The 13,070-nt window shown below is 41.7% G+C and overlaps 1 protein-coding gene across 3 annotated transcripts in view; it reads left to right on the forward strand.

Moving 5' to 3' along the window:
• Window positions 1-226: 226 nt before the first annotated feature.
• LOC148142251 (serine/threonine-protein kinase SIK2-like) overlaps window positions 227-13,070 on the forward strand; it is a 58,571-nt gene continuing 45,727 nt past the window's right edge. The window contains exons 1-2 of one of the 3 annotated variants that reach the window (XR_015751974.1): window positions 227-972; window positions 3,418-6,331. Coding sequence is in view for 2 of the 3 variants with exons in the window: in XM_087976383.1 (XP_087832509.1) it covers window positions 838-972 (135 nt within the window). In the remaining variant the exon portion in view is untranslated. The remainder of the gene's footprint in view (window positions 973-3,417; window positions 6,332-13,070) is intronic. The other 2 variants (XM_087976383.1, XM_087976384.1) reach the window with 2 other exon arrangements.

The raw sequence follows: 13,070 nt of genomic DNA on the forward strand, positions 1-13,070 counted from the left end.
ACATTTGTTCCTTTTTTCAAGAAAAAATGTAGAACATCCAAATTGCTGCCACGTGATGTACTTTGTAACCAGGAAGTTACTCGAAAACAATAGAGAGTAGAAGTCTCCAACTCCCTTTTGGTGTTCAGTTTCTTAATTTGGGTTGGGGGGGGGGGGGGGAAGAGGTGAGTGCGCAGAAAGGAGGCAAAATCTCCGAAGAGGCAGCAGACGTGAAGTCAGAGCAGAAACTCCCCTGCTTTAGGTGTTGAATCCTGTGTGTGTGTGTGAGAGAGAGAGAGAGAGCACATTCTGTAGGAGCAGCAGCAGCGCTGTGGCAGTATTTAGACTTCAAAGTTGACAACCTCGAGAATAGAAGTGGCTGTCTCTGACGTAAAAGGTGGATAGGGTTGCTATGGAGATAAATTCGCAGGGCTGTGAGAAAAAGCTCCAGAACCCGCCTTCTGCACACATTAGTCCGGAGTTTTTTACGTCAATATGCGTCAGCCAGGCTAGCAATGATTTCTCCTGCAACGACCGGGACCTTAGAACCTTATTTCCCTTTTGTTGCCTCTTAGATCGGGGTTGAGACTATCCAGTATCCCGCCCTCCACCCACCTTTTTTTTTTATTTTGCTTCCTTTTTCCTCCCACCCCCCCACACACACATCTTCCTTGAAGTATCCTCCGACCATTTCTTAGATCCTGTTTTGTTTTTCCAAAATTAATATATTTTCTTTTTTTTTGCTTCCCCCTCCCCACACACGCACACACATGAGAGAAACTTACTTTGGTGTGTTTGTTGTTGTGGGTCCAGTGTTGTGTATATGAGTGCAGTAGCTGTGTTATACCGGCTCCCAGCATGGTCATGGCCGATTGCCCGAGTCAACTGCATCGGGCGTCTGTGCGGGTGGGTTTCTACGATATCGAGCGTACTTTAGGTAAAGGCAATTTCGCCGTCGTCAAGCTGGCCAGACACCGCATCACCAAAACTGAGGTAAGTGGGGGGATTTTTAAAAAAAAATGCATCAAGCCTTTTGTTTGCTTCTGTGTATGTGTCGACAGAAAAGGGGGAAGGAGACTATCGCAGCCGAATGAGGATAGGGACAAAAAAAAACGAGGATAGTAGACTGGGGTTGGGAGGCATGTCTAAGGAGTTTTCATTTTTTAAAACAAAATCTCAAAGAACGTGCTTCCCCACCCTCCAAAAATACACTTGCGACAAACCGCTTCCCCCCCCCCCCCCCCCCCCTGCCTTCTTGTTTCTGAAAGTGTTTTGGGCTTCAGGTTTGGACTGGAATTGAGTCTCTCAGAATTCCTCAGCCGCGGTGTTTGAGCAGCAGATGCAAACCCTGGTTCATATTCGGTCGTGTGTCTGCTCGTGCCAGGGACATTCAATTCAGAGCTGCCAAGTTCTCTCTGCAAAAGGAGCACACTCAGATCATTTGCACATGTTAACATGGGAAGTCGTTTTTTTTAATTTGGTGCTCCCTGCATTGCAATGTGTTGGTAGTTTTGAGTTTTTCTGTAAATATATGGATTATCTGTCTGTATTGGAAACACTAATTCTGAGTACATGCACGTTGGTCTTGTGGCAATGGCTTGCTTGCTCTTCCCTCCAGTACACAGTCACCTTCAGCAATAGGTAGATTTTTGTTGTTGCAAAGAGCGATGCGTAATTGTGTAGGTGAATTCAATATCTGGAAAGGGTTCCGCCGAGTCCTTTATCAAAGTATAACAATGAAATGCATTTATTTTGGGCTCAAAAGCATAACTTGTTAAATTTTAGTTTTTCAGACAATATTGTTCTTAATTTCGCTTTTTTATTGTATCCAGTTGTCCAAACTGTTAATGTTTGACAGTCACCCTGAAGTCAATCACCTCTTGGCGTGATATAAAATGTAATTGACTTCGAGAATGTCTGGTTTTGTTTTCTTTGTACGTCAGTACGTAACATAACATAAGGCGGTTATTTTGCAATAATGAGGCTAAAGGCAACAATGTTTAAAATTGTCTACCCTATATTGTACTCATGTATCCAGTAATGTAGCAAGTTAAAATGATTTTAGCAAGTGGGAGCTGTTGTAGTCTCTTTGGACACAATTTACTCAGTAGAAATGATGGTCCACTTTAGGCCGAGTGCCTCTTTTGGAATTCTGGACTGACTGCTGATCCCCTGGTGACAAAATCAATTTGCCCGAACGGAGATAAATCGGCTTCGATCGTAGTTAACCTTGCCAGCTGAGAAATAAAACGATGACTTAAAAAAAATCCTCGCGTTTCAATCCTCTGCGGGACGATACTTCAACGAACTTTAGAATGAGTCGTACTGCAGGTTGGAAGGAACAGTTGTGCGAGAAGATTTGTTTTTACTGGGTTCTGTGGTGCCTAGGAGCGAGAGAATTTCTAACGATAGAGAGCTCGAGTCTGGCTAAAACTTGTGGGACAAATGATGTTTTGGGGGGAGGGGGCGGGCGTCGGTCAGTAAAACGTTTTTAATGTCAGTTCTGGGATATTAGACGCTATGTAACTCCTGCTAAATTGATTTTCCTTGTGTCACAGGCCACTGCTTTAACTATAATGTGAAAATTACACTTTCCAACAGAGTTTGGAATAAAACAAAAAAGTTACTTTTGTGAAACCTTCTGTCTAAGGGATTTGAACATTGTGTTCATACATTTTTAATGAACTCATATGTCTGGCCAGTTCGCCATATTAAACTGACCTTTTTTTTAAACGTGATAATCAATTTATGTTATAGTAAAGGCACGCACAGGGATTGAAATATTGCTTGTTATACGCGTCTCTCCCAGGCTTTGCAATTTGTTTACAGGTGAGGATTACCCTGTGCGTTAAACAACAGTCCCAATGTATTTTGATGATTGAGAAGATGAGATCCTTGGGAGGCGCTCAGATTTCCAACGGGTAGAACCCCTTTCAATAATTGATGGAGATACTGAGGTGGATAGCGACACATTACAGTGCAAACTTGACTCCAAACTTTCTGGATTCAAAACTGCAGGGGAAAAAAAAACAACCTCTTGAAACCTCTCTCTCTCTTTGAAAAATTGTTTTTAAAATACACTTTCACTGGGTTTGGGAGTTCTCACGAATTTTATGGCAATTTTATGAATGGGGAGCAACGATCAACTTATATTTAAGTCCGTCAATTTTCAAGTTCATGTGGCAAAAGGAGTTTAGATTTTCATGTGCGACTTGGGGTTTCATGATAAACTGCAGCCTTCCTATTCAGACAGGCTGAAAATTCAATGTAACTGTCAAGTGTTTCAATATTAAAAGGTGCAGTCGCTTTGTTTCAATTTGTCGCCAGTGGGTGGGAGTGTTCACGTTACCTCAGAGTTCCAAATGCTTGTTTTTTTTGTCTCTCCACCCGTCACCCCATTCCCCCCCCCCCCCCATCGCCCTTTTTTTTAAACAAAAGATGCTGTCTCTGGTTGAGTGGAACACATCAAACGCACTCTTTAATTTGGATCATCTCAAAAGATGATTGGAATGAAGGGACCAGACTCAGCGAGAATGAAAGTGCAGCCATCCCTTTAAAACATGAGCAGTGAAGCTCCACGGTGTTTTGCAGAAGTATTTCCTCGCAAAACTTATAATGACCAGGAATGCCCGAGGATGTAAAGTTGACCTGTGAAAGATGTCACCAACCCCCCGTACTTTTCTGAATGATTGCATCTTATCGGCGAGAAACACACAGCAACATAGTCAATATCGTTAAGGAGTGAGGAGGCACGTCTTTTTAAAAAGGGCTCTCAATTGTGTTCACATTATTCTCTGATCTGGTTCGATGTTTTTCAGTTTTATTTTTGCAGTAGGAATGTATATGTATTATTTATATCAACCCCACTGCCCAATCGTTTAACACCATGAGCGTGAATTTCAGCCGGATGTTCATGGACTAAAATCGATTATGCAAGATATGCAGGATTTCCATCTTCATTTTATATAGGGGTTAATATAGGAACAGTGTTGATTTTAAGTTACAGTTGAATTGCATATAAGTGCAAAAATTGTTTATTTTCTAAATCTGATGGCACAGGGCTTTACATTTGAATGATTTTTCTCCTCTTTCCCATTACTTGTACCTGGGACATCATTTTCTTCAATCTGTAAATCGTTGAACAAATGAAGAAGGCAGATCTGTAAATTGGGGATTATCCTTCAATTGGAATAGTTCAGGGTATAAAAGCAAAATTCCCTTGCCTACAATGCAAGACCAGTATTGCAAAAGGTGTGTACAAATGTTGGTCACTTTTCTGCACAGCCCTATGTTTTCAATGCATCTAGTTAGCTTCTATATTTTTAAAATGCTGCAGGAATGGAATTTTCCTCTAGTCTTTCAAAGTTGAACGCTATCAACAGCTGGAAGCGTCCTCGAGGCAATAAAGGCTAGTTAATTGTTACTGTAGGGAATCCGTAATGAGGAGAGTTCTATGTCTAGTGGCTTTTGTTTCTATCGCCCCTCTGGGATTAAGACGTATTCTTGGGCAACCTCAGCCTAGGGCCACAGACTCTTTCGAGTCCTAGCCTTGTGGGCGTGCCCCTCATGTTGCATGCAAAATTTCTCAAAAGACATTTCCAAATTTTTAAAACTGAAATAATTAACTTTTCTTTTCTCCAGGTCAAAATCCCATGTAGTTGAAAATATAAATCTAAATACAAAATTTGTATTAATACTAAATGCTAAAAGGAATATGTTTTTTGAAAATCTTGTAGTAGGACCTAATCTATTCCTGTGGCCCGGAGTGTGCAAGTTAAATTGCCATGTATGTTCCCCTCCAAGCTACTCACCATCCAAACTTGGAAATATTTCGCTGCTCATTCACTGTTGTTGGGACAAAATTCTGGAATCTTCTCCCTAACAGTGTTGCGAACCTACCTACAGCATATGGACTGCAACGGTTAAGAAGGTAGCTTACCATCATTTTCTCAAGGGCAACTAGGGATGGGCAATAAATGCTTCCCAGCCAGTGACCCGCACGACCCCAAGTGAATTGAAAATAGAACGGAGATATTAAATTAAACCGCCGACAATGTTATGTGATATAAGTATGGATTCACGCATGTTTAATCTGCCTGAGTACTGTGCTGTATATTACCAAGGGTTAGATTTTCTTGGACTGTACAACATACAAGCTGCATTACAATTTCATCTGGTGCTGGAAAAAGAATTTATTGCATTAATCCTGTCTCCTGCAATTAATTCTGTAAATTTGTGAGGGAAGGGGTATGTCACTGTTCAATAAAGAATCTTGCTTTTAACCATATTTTGTTTGTGCTGGGTTAAAAGGTCAAATATAAAAACAAAGACATTCCCTCATTCAAACGTGGTGAGCTTGTGACAGCAAATTGCTGAAAACAATCTGTCCTTCAGTTAAGTTGCACATGTTTTAAATCCACAGGGGCAAAGGAAACACAATTTTTAAAAGTCATTTTTATGCACTAGTAAAGCAGGTTGTTTGGGAAGTAACTGGACAATGTTGAAATATTTTCTCCACAGCAGTTTACTGGACTCTAGTGTCACTGTCATAGAGTCATAGAGATGTACAGCATGGAAACAGACCCTTCGGTCCAATCCGTCTATGCCGCCCAGATATCCCAACCCAATCTAGTCCCACCTGTCAGTGCCTGGCCCATATCCCTCCAAACCCTTTCTTGTTTAGTGGTTTGGTCAGTGTATGTAAGCTCAAATTAGCGGATCACAAATGGGAAATATATATTCTTCATATCTCATTGATTAGTGAATCAATTATTATATTACAGCTTGTTTCATCTAACTAATTTAGAATATAATTTGGACTAATTTCAATTTCGAATGTCACGGACCTTTTTTTTTCTAAACCATGGATATAAGAAAGCTGTAAATTTTCAGAAACTTTGTTCCGATCGTGCTTTATTTAAATTGTGTGCGTGCAACTTTAAAAGAACGTATTTCAAAGTGATTCCCATGGATTTGTTGTTTGGAATCCTGTTGCTCCAAAGTCACAGAATAATATTCAAACTCAAGCAGGGTAGTAGATGTAATAGACAGTGGGATTGAAATAAGAAGCGTATGTAGAAAGGTTGTGATAACAAAGTTGTGGCTGTCCCAAATTTAGAACAGCTTCTTCCCTGCTGTTATTAGACTGAATGGACCTCTCTAACTTCAAATAAAATTGATCTTGCTTTGCCACTTCCTGTGCAGCTGTAAACTTGTATACCTTTATTCTGTTTAAGCACCCTATGATCTATATGACCTTGTTTGCTGTGATCTGCCTGTACTGCTCACAAAACAAAGCTTCTCACTCTGCTTGGGTATATGCGACTACAATAAGTCAAATCAAATCAAGATGGTAAGCACCAATGATTTATACTTCATAAGTTAGGTTCAAACCTGTGCAGAAGCAACATGCAAACTAATTTTTATTTCAGAAAAAGGCTTGGTGAATACAATTTTGAAAGTAGATATCCTGAGAATACATTCTTATGGAAGATGGTGGTAGAATTGCATTATTTCTATTTCTACCTGAGGTCTGTTTTCTCTCTAACTGCAATCCAATCTAATCCTGTTCCTTTTTCGCAAATTGTATAATACTGAAAGTTCTAAACACTTTAATGCAGAGGCATAAATTCTTTTGTAATTTTGTTTTTGAAAGAGGATGTGGACTCCTAGGGTTAGTTTCTGGTGTGAAGATTAATAAAACATTGTTTTGGCCTCAACTAGAATTTTCTATCCAGTTCTGGAAACAACTTTATGGAAGCATGTTGAAGGCATTGGAAAGATGCAGAAAAGATTTACAAGAATATTTCTAGTAATGAGAAACTTTGTGTGTGTAGAATGGCAAAACTGAGCTGTTTTCCTTGAAGGTTGACATAACATTCAATATGGGTGCTTGACGTCATGAAGTATCTGGGCATTGTAGACCAGGAGAAAACTATTTCCACTGGCATGAACCAGCAGACACCAATTTAAGGTCATGATTTGGAGATACCGGTGTTGGACTGGGGTGTACAAAGTTAAAAATCACACAACACCAGGTTCTCGTCCAACAAGTTTAATTGGAAGCACACTAGCTTTCGGAGCGACGCTCCTTCGCCTGATGAAGGAGCATCACTCCGAAAGCTAGTGTGCTTCCAATTAAACCTGTTGGACTATAACCTGGTGTTGTGTGATTTTTTAACTTTTTTGTACACCCCAGTCAAACACCGGCATCTCCAAATCATGACTACTATCCAATTTAAGGTGATTGGCAAAATAACCAGGGGTGACATGGGGAAAATCCATTCTTATGCAGTGTTTAGGATCTGGGGTACATTACCTGAGGGAGTGATGGAGGCAAATTTGAACATTGATTTCAAAAGGAGTTGGGTAATTATCATCTGAAGAGAAAATTGCATGACAACAAGGAGATGATGAGGGAATGGCTTGGTTTATATTCCTGTCTTTTTATAAGATGTAATGAGCTGAATGGTTTCCTTGTATGATGTTAAGAATCTCTCAACACCATGTTCTAGTCCAATAGGTTTATTTGTCCAGCCCAGTCCAACACTGACCACTCGTCATCCTTGTATGATGTAACAGTCATAGGATTAAATTTCACATGGTTGTGTTGTTGGATCATTGGGGAGTATTCCATTTGGGTTTGATCCTGTGTTCTTTCTGACAGAGATTACTGTGTGGTAAACAAGAGAGCAAGATCTCCTTTCTCACACCAGGATACCTAGGTAGGAAGGTCAGTCATAGCACCCCTACTGTTGTCTTATCTAAGATCAGCAGAAGCTGACAATCAAACCTGATCTATGACTTAGTTGCATGCTGCCTTGGTTGCAACTGGAGTGGCTTTGTACAACACTTAGCCAGCCAATTTAATGTAGTTCTAAGTTCTGCAGATGCTGGAATCTGTACTGAAGACAAAAAAGTGCTGGAGACCACAGTAGGTCAGGCGGCATCCATGGAAAGAAGGCGAGGTAGTCTTTTCTCTCTCTCTGCACACTCGCACACTCGCACGATGGGATGGGGGATTGGGGTGTGCTGGGGAGAAGGGATGTTGACACTTCAGATTAACTGATCAGAATGTGAGAATGGCAGTACAGGTTTTGATGGGTAGTTGGAATAGTAATGAATATCCTGGTTGAAATGTTTGAGTGGTTAGGAGCAGGTTACAAAGCTGTTTGTGGTTTATTTGCTGAGCGAACTCTATCTAGATTTGTGGCGTGCGAAGCTGTCAATCAGGCAAAGAGCTACATGATTCAATGCATGTGTCATTAATCAGCTGAAAGAAAATTACTATCAATGAAGTGAAGTTAATTGCGCTGAATGAAGTAACTGTTCCAGTATCGCAATTGGCATTATTTCTCTCCAACCATGTTAGTGCAATCTCTTGTCAATGCAAACAAAACTGCTGTATCTTTGTGTGGGAATATAAATACCTATTATAAATACTGTACACTACAAATTGCTAAGGTAATTTTGTAGATGGGGTTTGAATTAGGCTGGTAACTGCATATAACATATCCATGTCTTTATTTCTAGCCCAAAATTATTCAGCATATTTGTTGAATTTTCTAATAGTGTCATAGAAATGTACAGTATGGAAACAGACCCTTTGGTCCAACCCGTCCATGCCAACCAGATATCCCAACCCAATCTAGTCCCACCTGCCAGCATCCGGCCCATATCCCTCCAAACCCATCCTATTCATATATCCATCCAAATGCTTCTTAAATGTTGCAATTGTACCAGCCTCCACCACATCCTCTGGCAGCTCATTCCATACACATACCACCCTCTGTGTGGAAAAAGTTGCCCCTTAGGTCTCTTTTATATCTTTCCCCTCTCACCCTAAACCTACGCCCTCTAGTTCTGGACTCCGCGACCCCAGGGAAAAGACTTTGCCTATTTACCCTATCTATGCCCCTCATAATTTTGTAAACCTCTATAAGGTCACCCCTCAGCCTCCGACGCTCTAGGGAAAGCAGCCCCAGCTTGTTCAGCTTCTCCCTGTACCTCAGATCCTCCAACCCTGGCAGCATCCTTGTAAACCTTTTCTGAATCCTTTCAAGTTTCACAGCATCTTTCCGATAGGAGGGAGACCAGAATTGCACGCAATTCGCAACATGACCTCCCAACTCCTGTATATAATACTCTGACCAATAAAGGAAAGTATACCAAACGCCACCTTCACGATCCTATCTACCTGCGACTCCACTTTCAAGGAGCTATGAACCTGCACTCCAAGGTCTCTTTGTTCAGCAACACTCCCTAGGTCCTTACCATTAAGTGTACAAGTCCTGCTAAAATTTGCTTTCCCAAAATGCAGCACCTCGCATTTATCTGAATTAAACTCCATCTGCCACTTCTCAGCCCATTGGCCCATCTGGTCCAGATCCTGTTGTAATCTGAGGTAACCCTCTTTGCTATCCATTACACCTCCAATTTTGGTGTCATTTGCAAACTTACTAACTATACCTCTTATGCTCGCATCCAAATCATTTATGTAAATGACAAAACGTAGAGGGCCCAGCACCGATCCTTGTGGCACTCCACTGGTCACAGGCGTCCAGTCTGAAAAACAACCCTCCACCACCACCATCTTGTCTTCGACCTTTGAGCCAGTTCTGTATCCAAATGGCTAGTTCTCCCTGTATTCCGTGAGATCTAACCTTGCTAATCAGTCTCCCATGGGGAACCTTGTTGAACGCCTTACTGAAGTCCATATAGATCACATCTACTGCTGTACCCTCATCAATCTTCTTTGTTATTTCTTCAAAAAACTCAATCGAGTTTGAGAGGTGGAAATCAAAGCAAGATTGTAATCACGTTAATATTCAATGGTTTTCTGAAATTGGCATTTAGATGATATGGGGTTGCTTATGTCAGCCATAAAGGGAGGGATGTATAATGCAGAAGAGTTTGGAGTTGATGGTCTGGCATTATCCTCAAGAATAAAACAGGTTTGTTTTAATAGATGAAAATTATCTCATTTTCCTGTGAACTGATTGCAGGACTGAAGAACTTATGCAGATAATGAAGAATAAATGGGGATCTGTTTTCCTGATGTTTCTCATCAGGACTCCACTATTGTGCTGGCCTTCACGGCTTCCTCTGGCAGCTCATTCCATATGCATGCCACCCTCTGCGTGGGGGGTTGCCCCTTGGGTCTCTTTTGTATCTTTTTCCTCTCACCCTGGGCCTGTGCCCTCTTGTTCTGGACTCTCCCGCCCTGGGGAGGGGACTTTGTCTATTTGTCCTGTCTGTGCCCCTTATGATTTTGTGAACCTCTGTCGGGTCATCCCTCAGCCTCTGGCACTCCAGTGGGGGGCGGCCCTAGCCTGTTCAGCCTCTCCTTGTGGCTCGGGTCCTACGCCCTGGCAGCGTCCTTGTGAATCTTTTCTGAACCCTTTCAAGTTTCACAACATCTTTCCAATAGGAAGAAGACCGGAATGGATCTTGCAAAGATGGCTTGCAGCTTTTTAGGAAGTGACCAGTGCCAGGAAATTCTGATCTGTCCTATTTTTCTACAGTAGTTTGACATTGTTGATATTATGGAAGTTTGTCTTGTATTGAGATGAATATTGAATGTACCTGTATTTCTCTCCCACACTCATGTTAGCATTAACCATCCTTGTAGATGTTATCCCTTTAACTGGTGAAAACTGGATGGATGGGCACTTAGAGTGACATTGACTTGGCCAATTTTTCTCCATTTCACTGCCTTCCAATAGGCTGATTTCCAACTTACATTTTCTCAGCACTCATCAGTAGGCTCATGGTTTCAATGTACAGAACAGGTCTCTGGTGACATGATAAAGGAGTCATTGCAAACCGAGACTGAGCTCTTCGTGAGAACATCCATGGATTAGCAACAGCTTCCTTCTCGGCTTCACCCCACCAACTGCATCCATTGGCTTGTGCTCCCCACACCACTCGATCTCTTTCTCTCGCCAATTCCCCTCGCATCTCCGAGGAGTTGGAGGATTGGTTAGTTCTGTTCTCCCTGGCAGAGATCAAGGGTTTCGTGACGGGAGCTGAGAAGCCAAGCTCACATCACCTTTTCCATCAAAGCAATAATATGAGATTTTATGGTACCGATTTCTGATGAAGTGATTCAGGTAATAAATGTTGAAGCCAACTCCAGTGGGGAATTTTTGGGTGCAGCTCAGATTTGAGAAAAGCTGTTCCAAAAGTTCATTCACCTCAGTGGGTAGTTGGTCTTGCAACCGGTGTCATATTACTCTGGTGTTCAAAAAAAAACAACTGGTGATTTTGCTTCTGAATCTTTTTGACATCAGCTGTTCAAGTCTGTTAGTCGTGATGTCTCTGTGACAGGTTTCCTATTGATTCTACTCCCAATTTTCATGATTGGGTTTCACCACTTCCCAACGGGATCCCTGCCCAAGATCACCATGTTACTGCAGTGGTTGTACTTTTCTTTACATTTCTTCCTGTCGGACAGCAGGCAAAGTCAACCTTAACTGACTCTAACCCTGGCCTGCAACATTCCTGTGTAAGCCTGGCTCCCCGATGCACAAAACTGTTCTAAAGTAGACTTTACTTCAGTGTCCACAGCCGTAGCAACATGCAACCCAGGAACACAGTGAATGGGGTACGAACTGAGCTTGAGACAGGAGTGAGGAACCTCATAAGTATAAGGAAGGCATCCACTGCCTACTTTGGGTGGACACTTGAACTTCTAATTTAGCAACCATAGAGTCATACAGCATAGAAACAGACCCTTCGGATCAATCAGTCCATGCCGAACATTATCTCAAACTAAATTAGTTCTACTTGCCTGCTCCAGGCCCATATCTCTCCAAACCTTTTCTATTCATGTACTTACCTAAGTTTCTTTTAAACGTTGCAACTGTGCCCACATCCATCAATTCATCAATAAGTTCATTCCACACGCAAACCCTACTCTGTGGAAAAAAAATTGTCCCTCATGTCTTTTTAAAGTCTCTCTCTTCTCATCTCAAAATAAATATGCCCCCTCTTCCGGGAAGACACCCACCATTAACCCTATCTACACCCTTCATGATTTTATAAACCTCAATAAAGTCACATCTCAACCTCCTAATGCTCCAGTGGAGAACAGTCCCAGCTTATCCAGGCTTTCTTTATAACTCAAACCTTCTATACCTGGCAACATCCTGGTAAAACTCTTCTGAACCCTCTCTAGCTTAATAATATTCTTCTGATAACAGGGTGACCAGAAAGTGGAATTTTGGGACAATTGGACATGAGAGATCATAAACGCAAACACACAATAATGCTGGAGAAAGTCCACTCACCTGGCAGCACCTGTACGGAGAGAAACTGAGTTAATGTTGATTCCAGCCTGGGGCAACTGTCTGTGTGGAGTTTGCACATTCTCCCAGTGTCCGCGTGGGTTTTCTCCTGGTGCTCTGGTTTCCTCCCACAATCCAAAGATGTGCAGGTTAGGCAAACTGGCCATGCTAAATTGTCCCCATTGTGTTCAGGGATGTGTAGGTTAGGTGCATTAATCAGGGGTAAATGTAGAGTAATGGAGGAACAGGTTTGGGTGGGATACTCTTCAGAGGGTTGGTGTGGACTTGTTGGGCCGAAGGACCTGTTTCCACACTTTAGGGATTCTATGATTCTATCCTTCTGATGCCTGGTGCATCATGACCAGTTCCTTCCTAGCCCTTGTCAGATATATAAGCTGTCGGGCAAGTCAAAAAGCAAGCAGATGTTTATACAATTTTTCATATGGAAGGGCATCCCATTTCTGTTGATGAACAAATATATATAAGCTGAACTAAGTGTTAAATGTACAATACTATATTTTAAAAATGTATATGCTACTTTTGTGATGCTGCATCTTTCGACTTGCTCATTGGGTAATCAGCAGAGCAACGGTTCCGTGACTGAAACGACTAATACCATTTCATTGTCCAGAATTCCAGGATGAGTAATTTTTCTTGTAGCCATTTCCAATCCATTGCCCCACAGAGTGATGTGAACCCCATTTAAATGGTAGTGGGATTGCGTGATTCCATGTACTTGTTCATAAAAAGCAAAACTCAGCAATCTTTGGTTAGGGTTAGGAAGAGGGTGATTGTATTTGGCTT

The sequence above is a fragment of the Chiloscyllium plagiosum genome, unplaced genomic scaffold (genome assembly GCF_037043375.1).
Source record: "Chiloscyllium plagiosum isolate Xiang-an unplaced genomic scaffold, Cpla_swu_hap1 HiC_scaffold_29, whole genome shotgun sequence".
NCBI lineage: Eukaryota > Metazoa > Chordata > Chondrichthyes > Orectolobiformes > Hemiscylliidae > Chiloscyllium > Chiloscyllium plagiosum.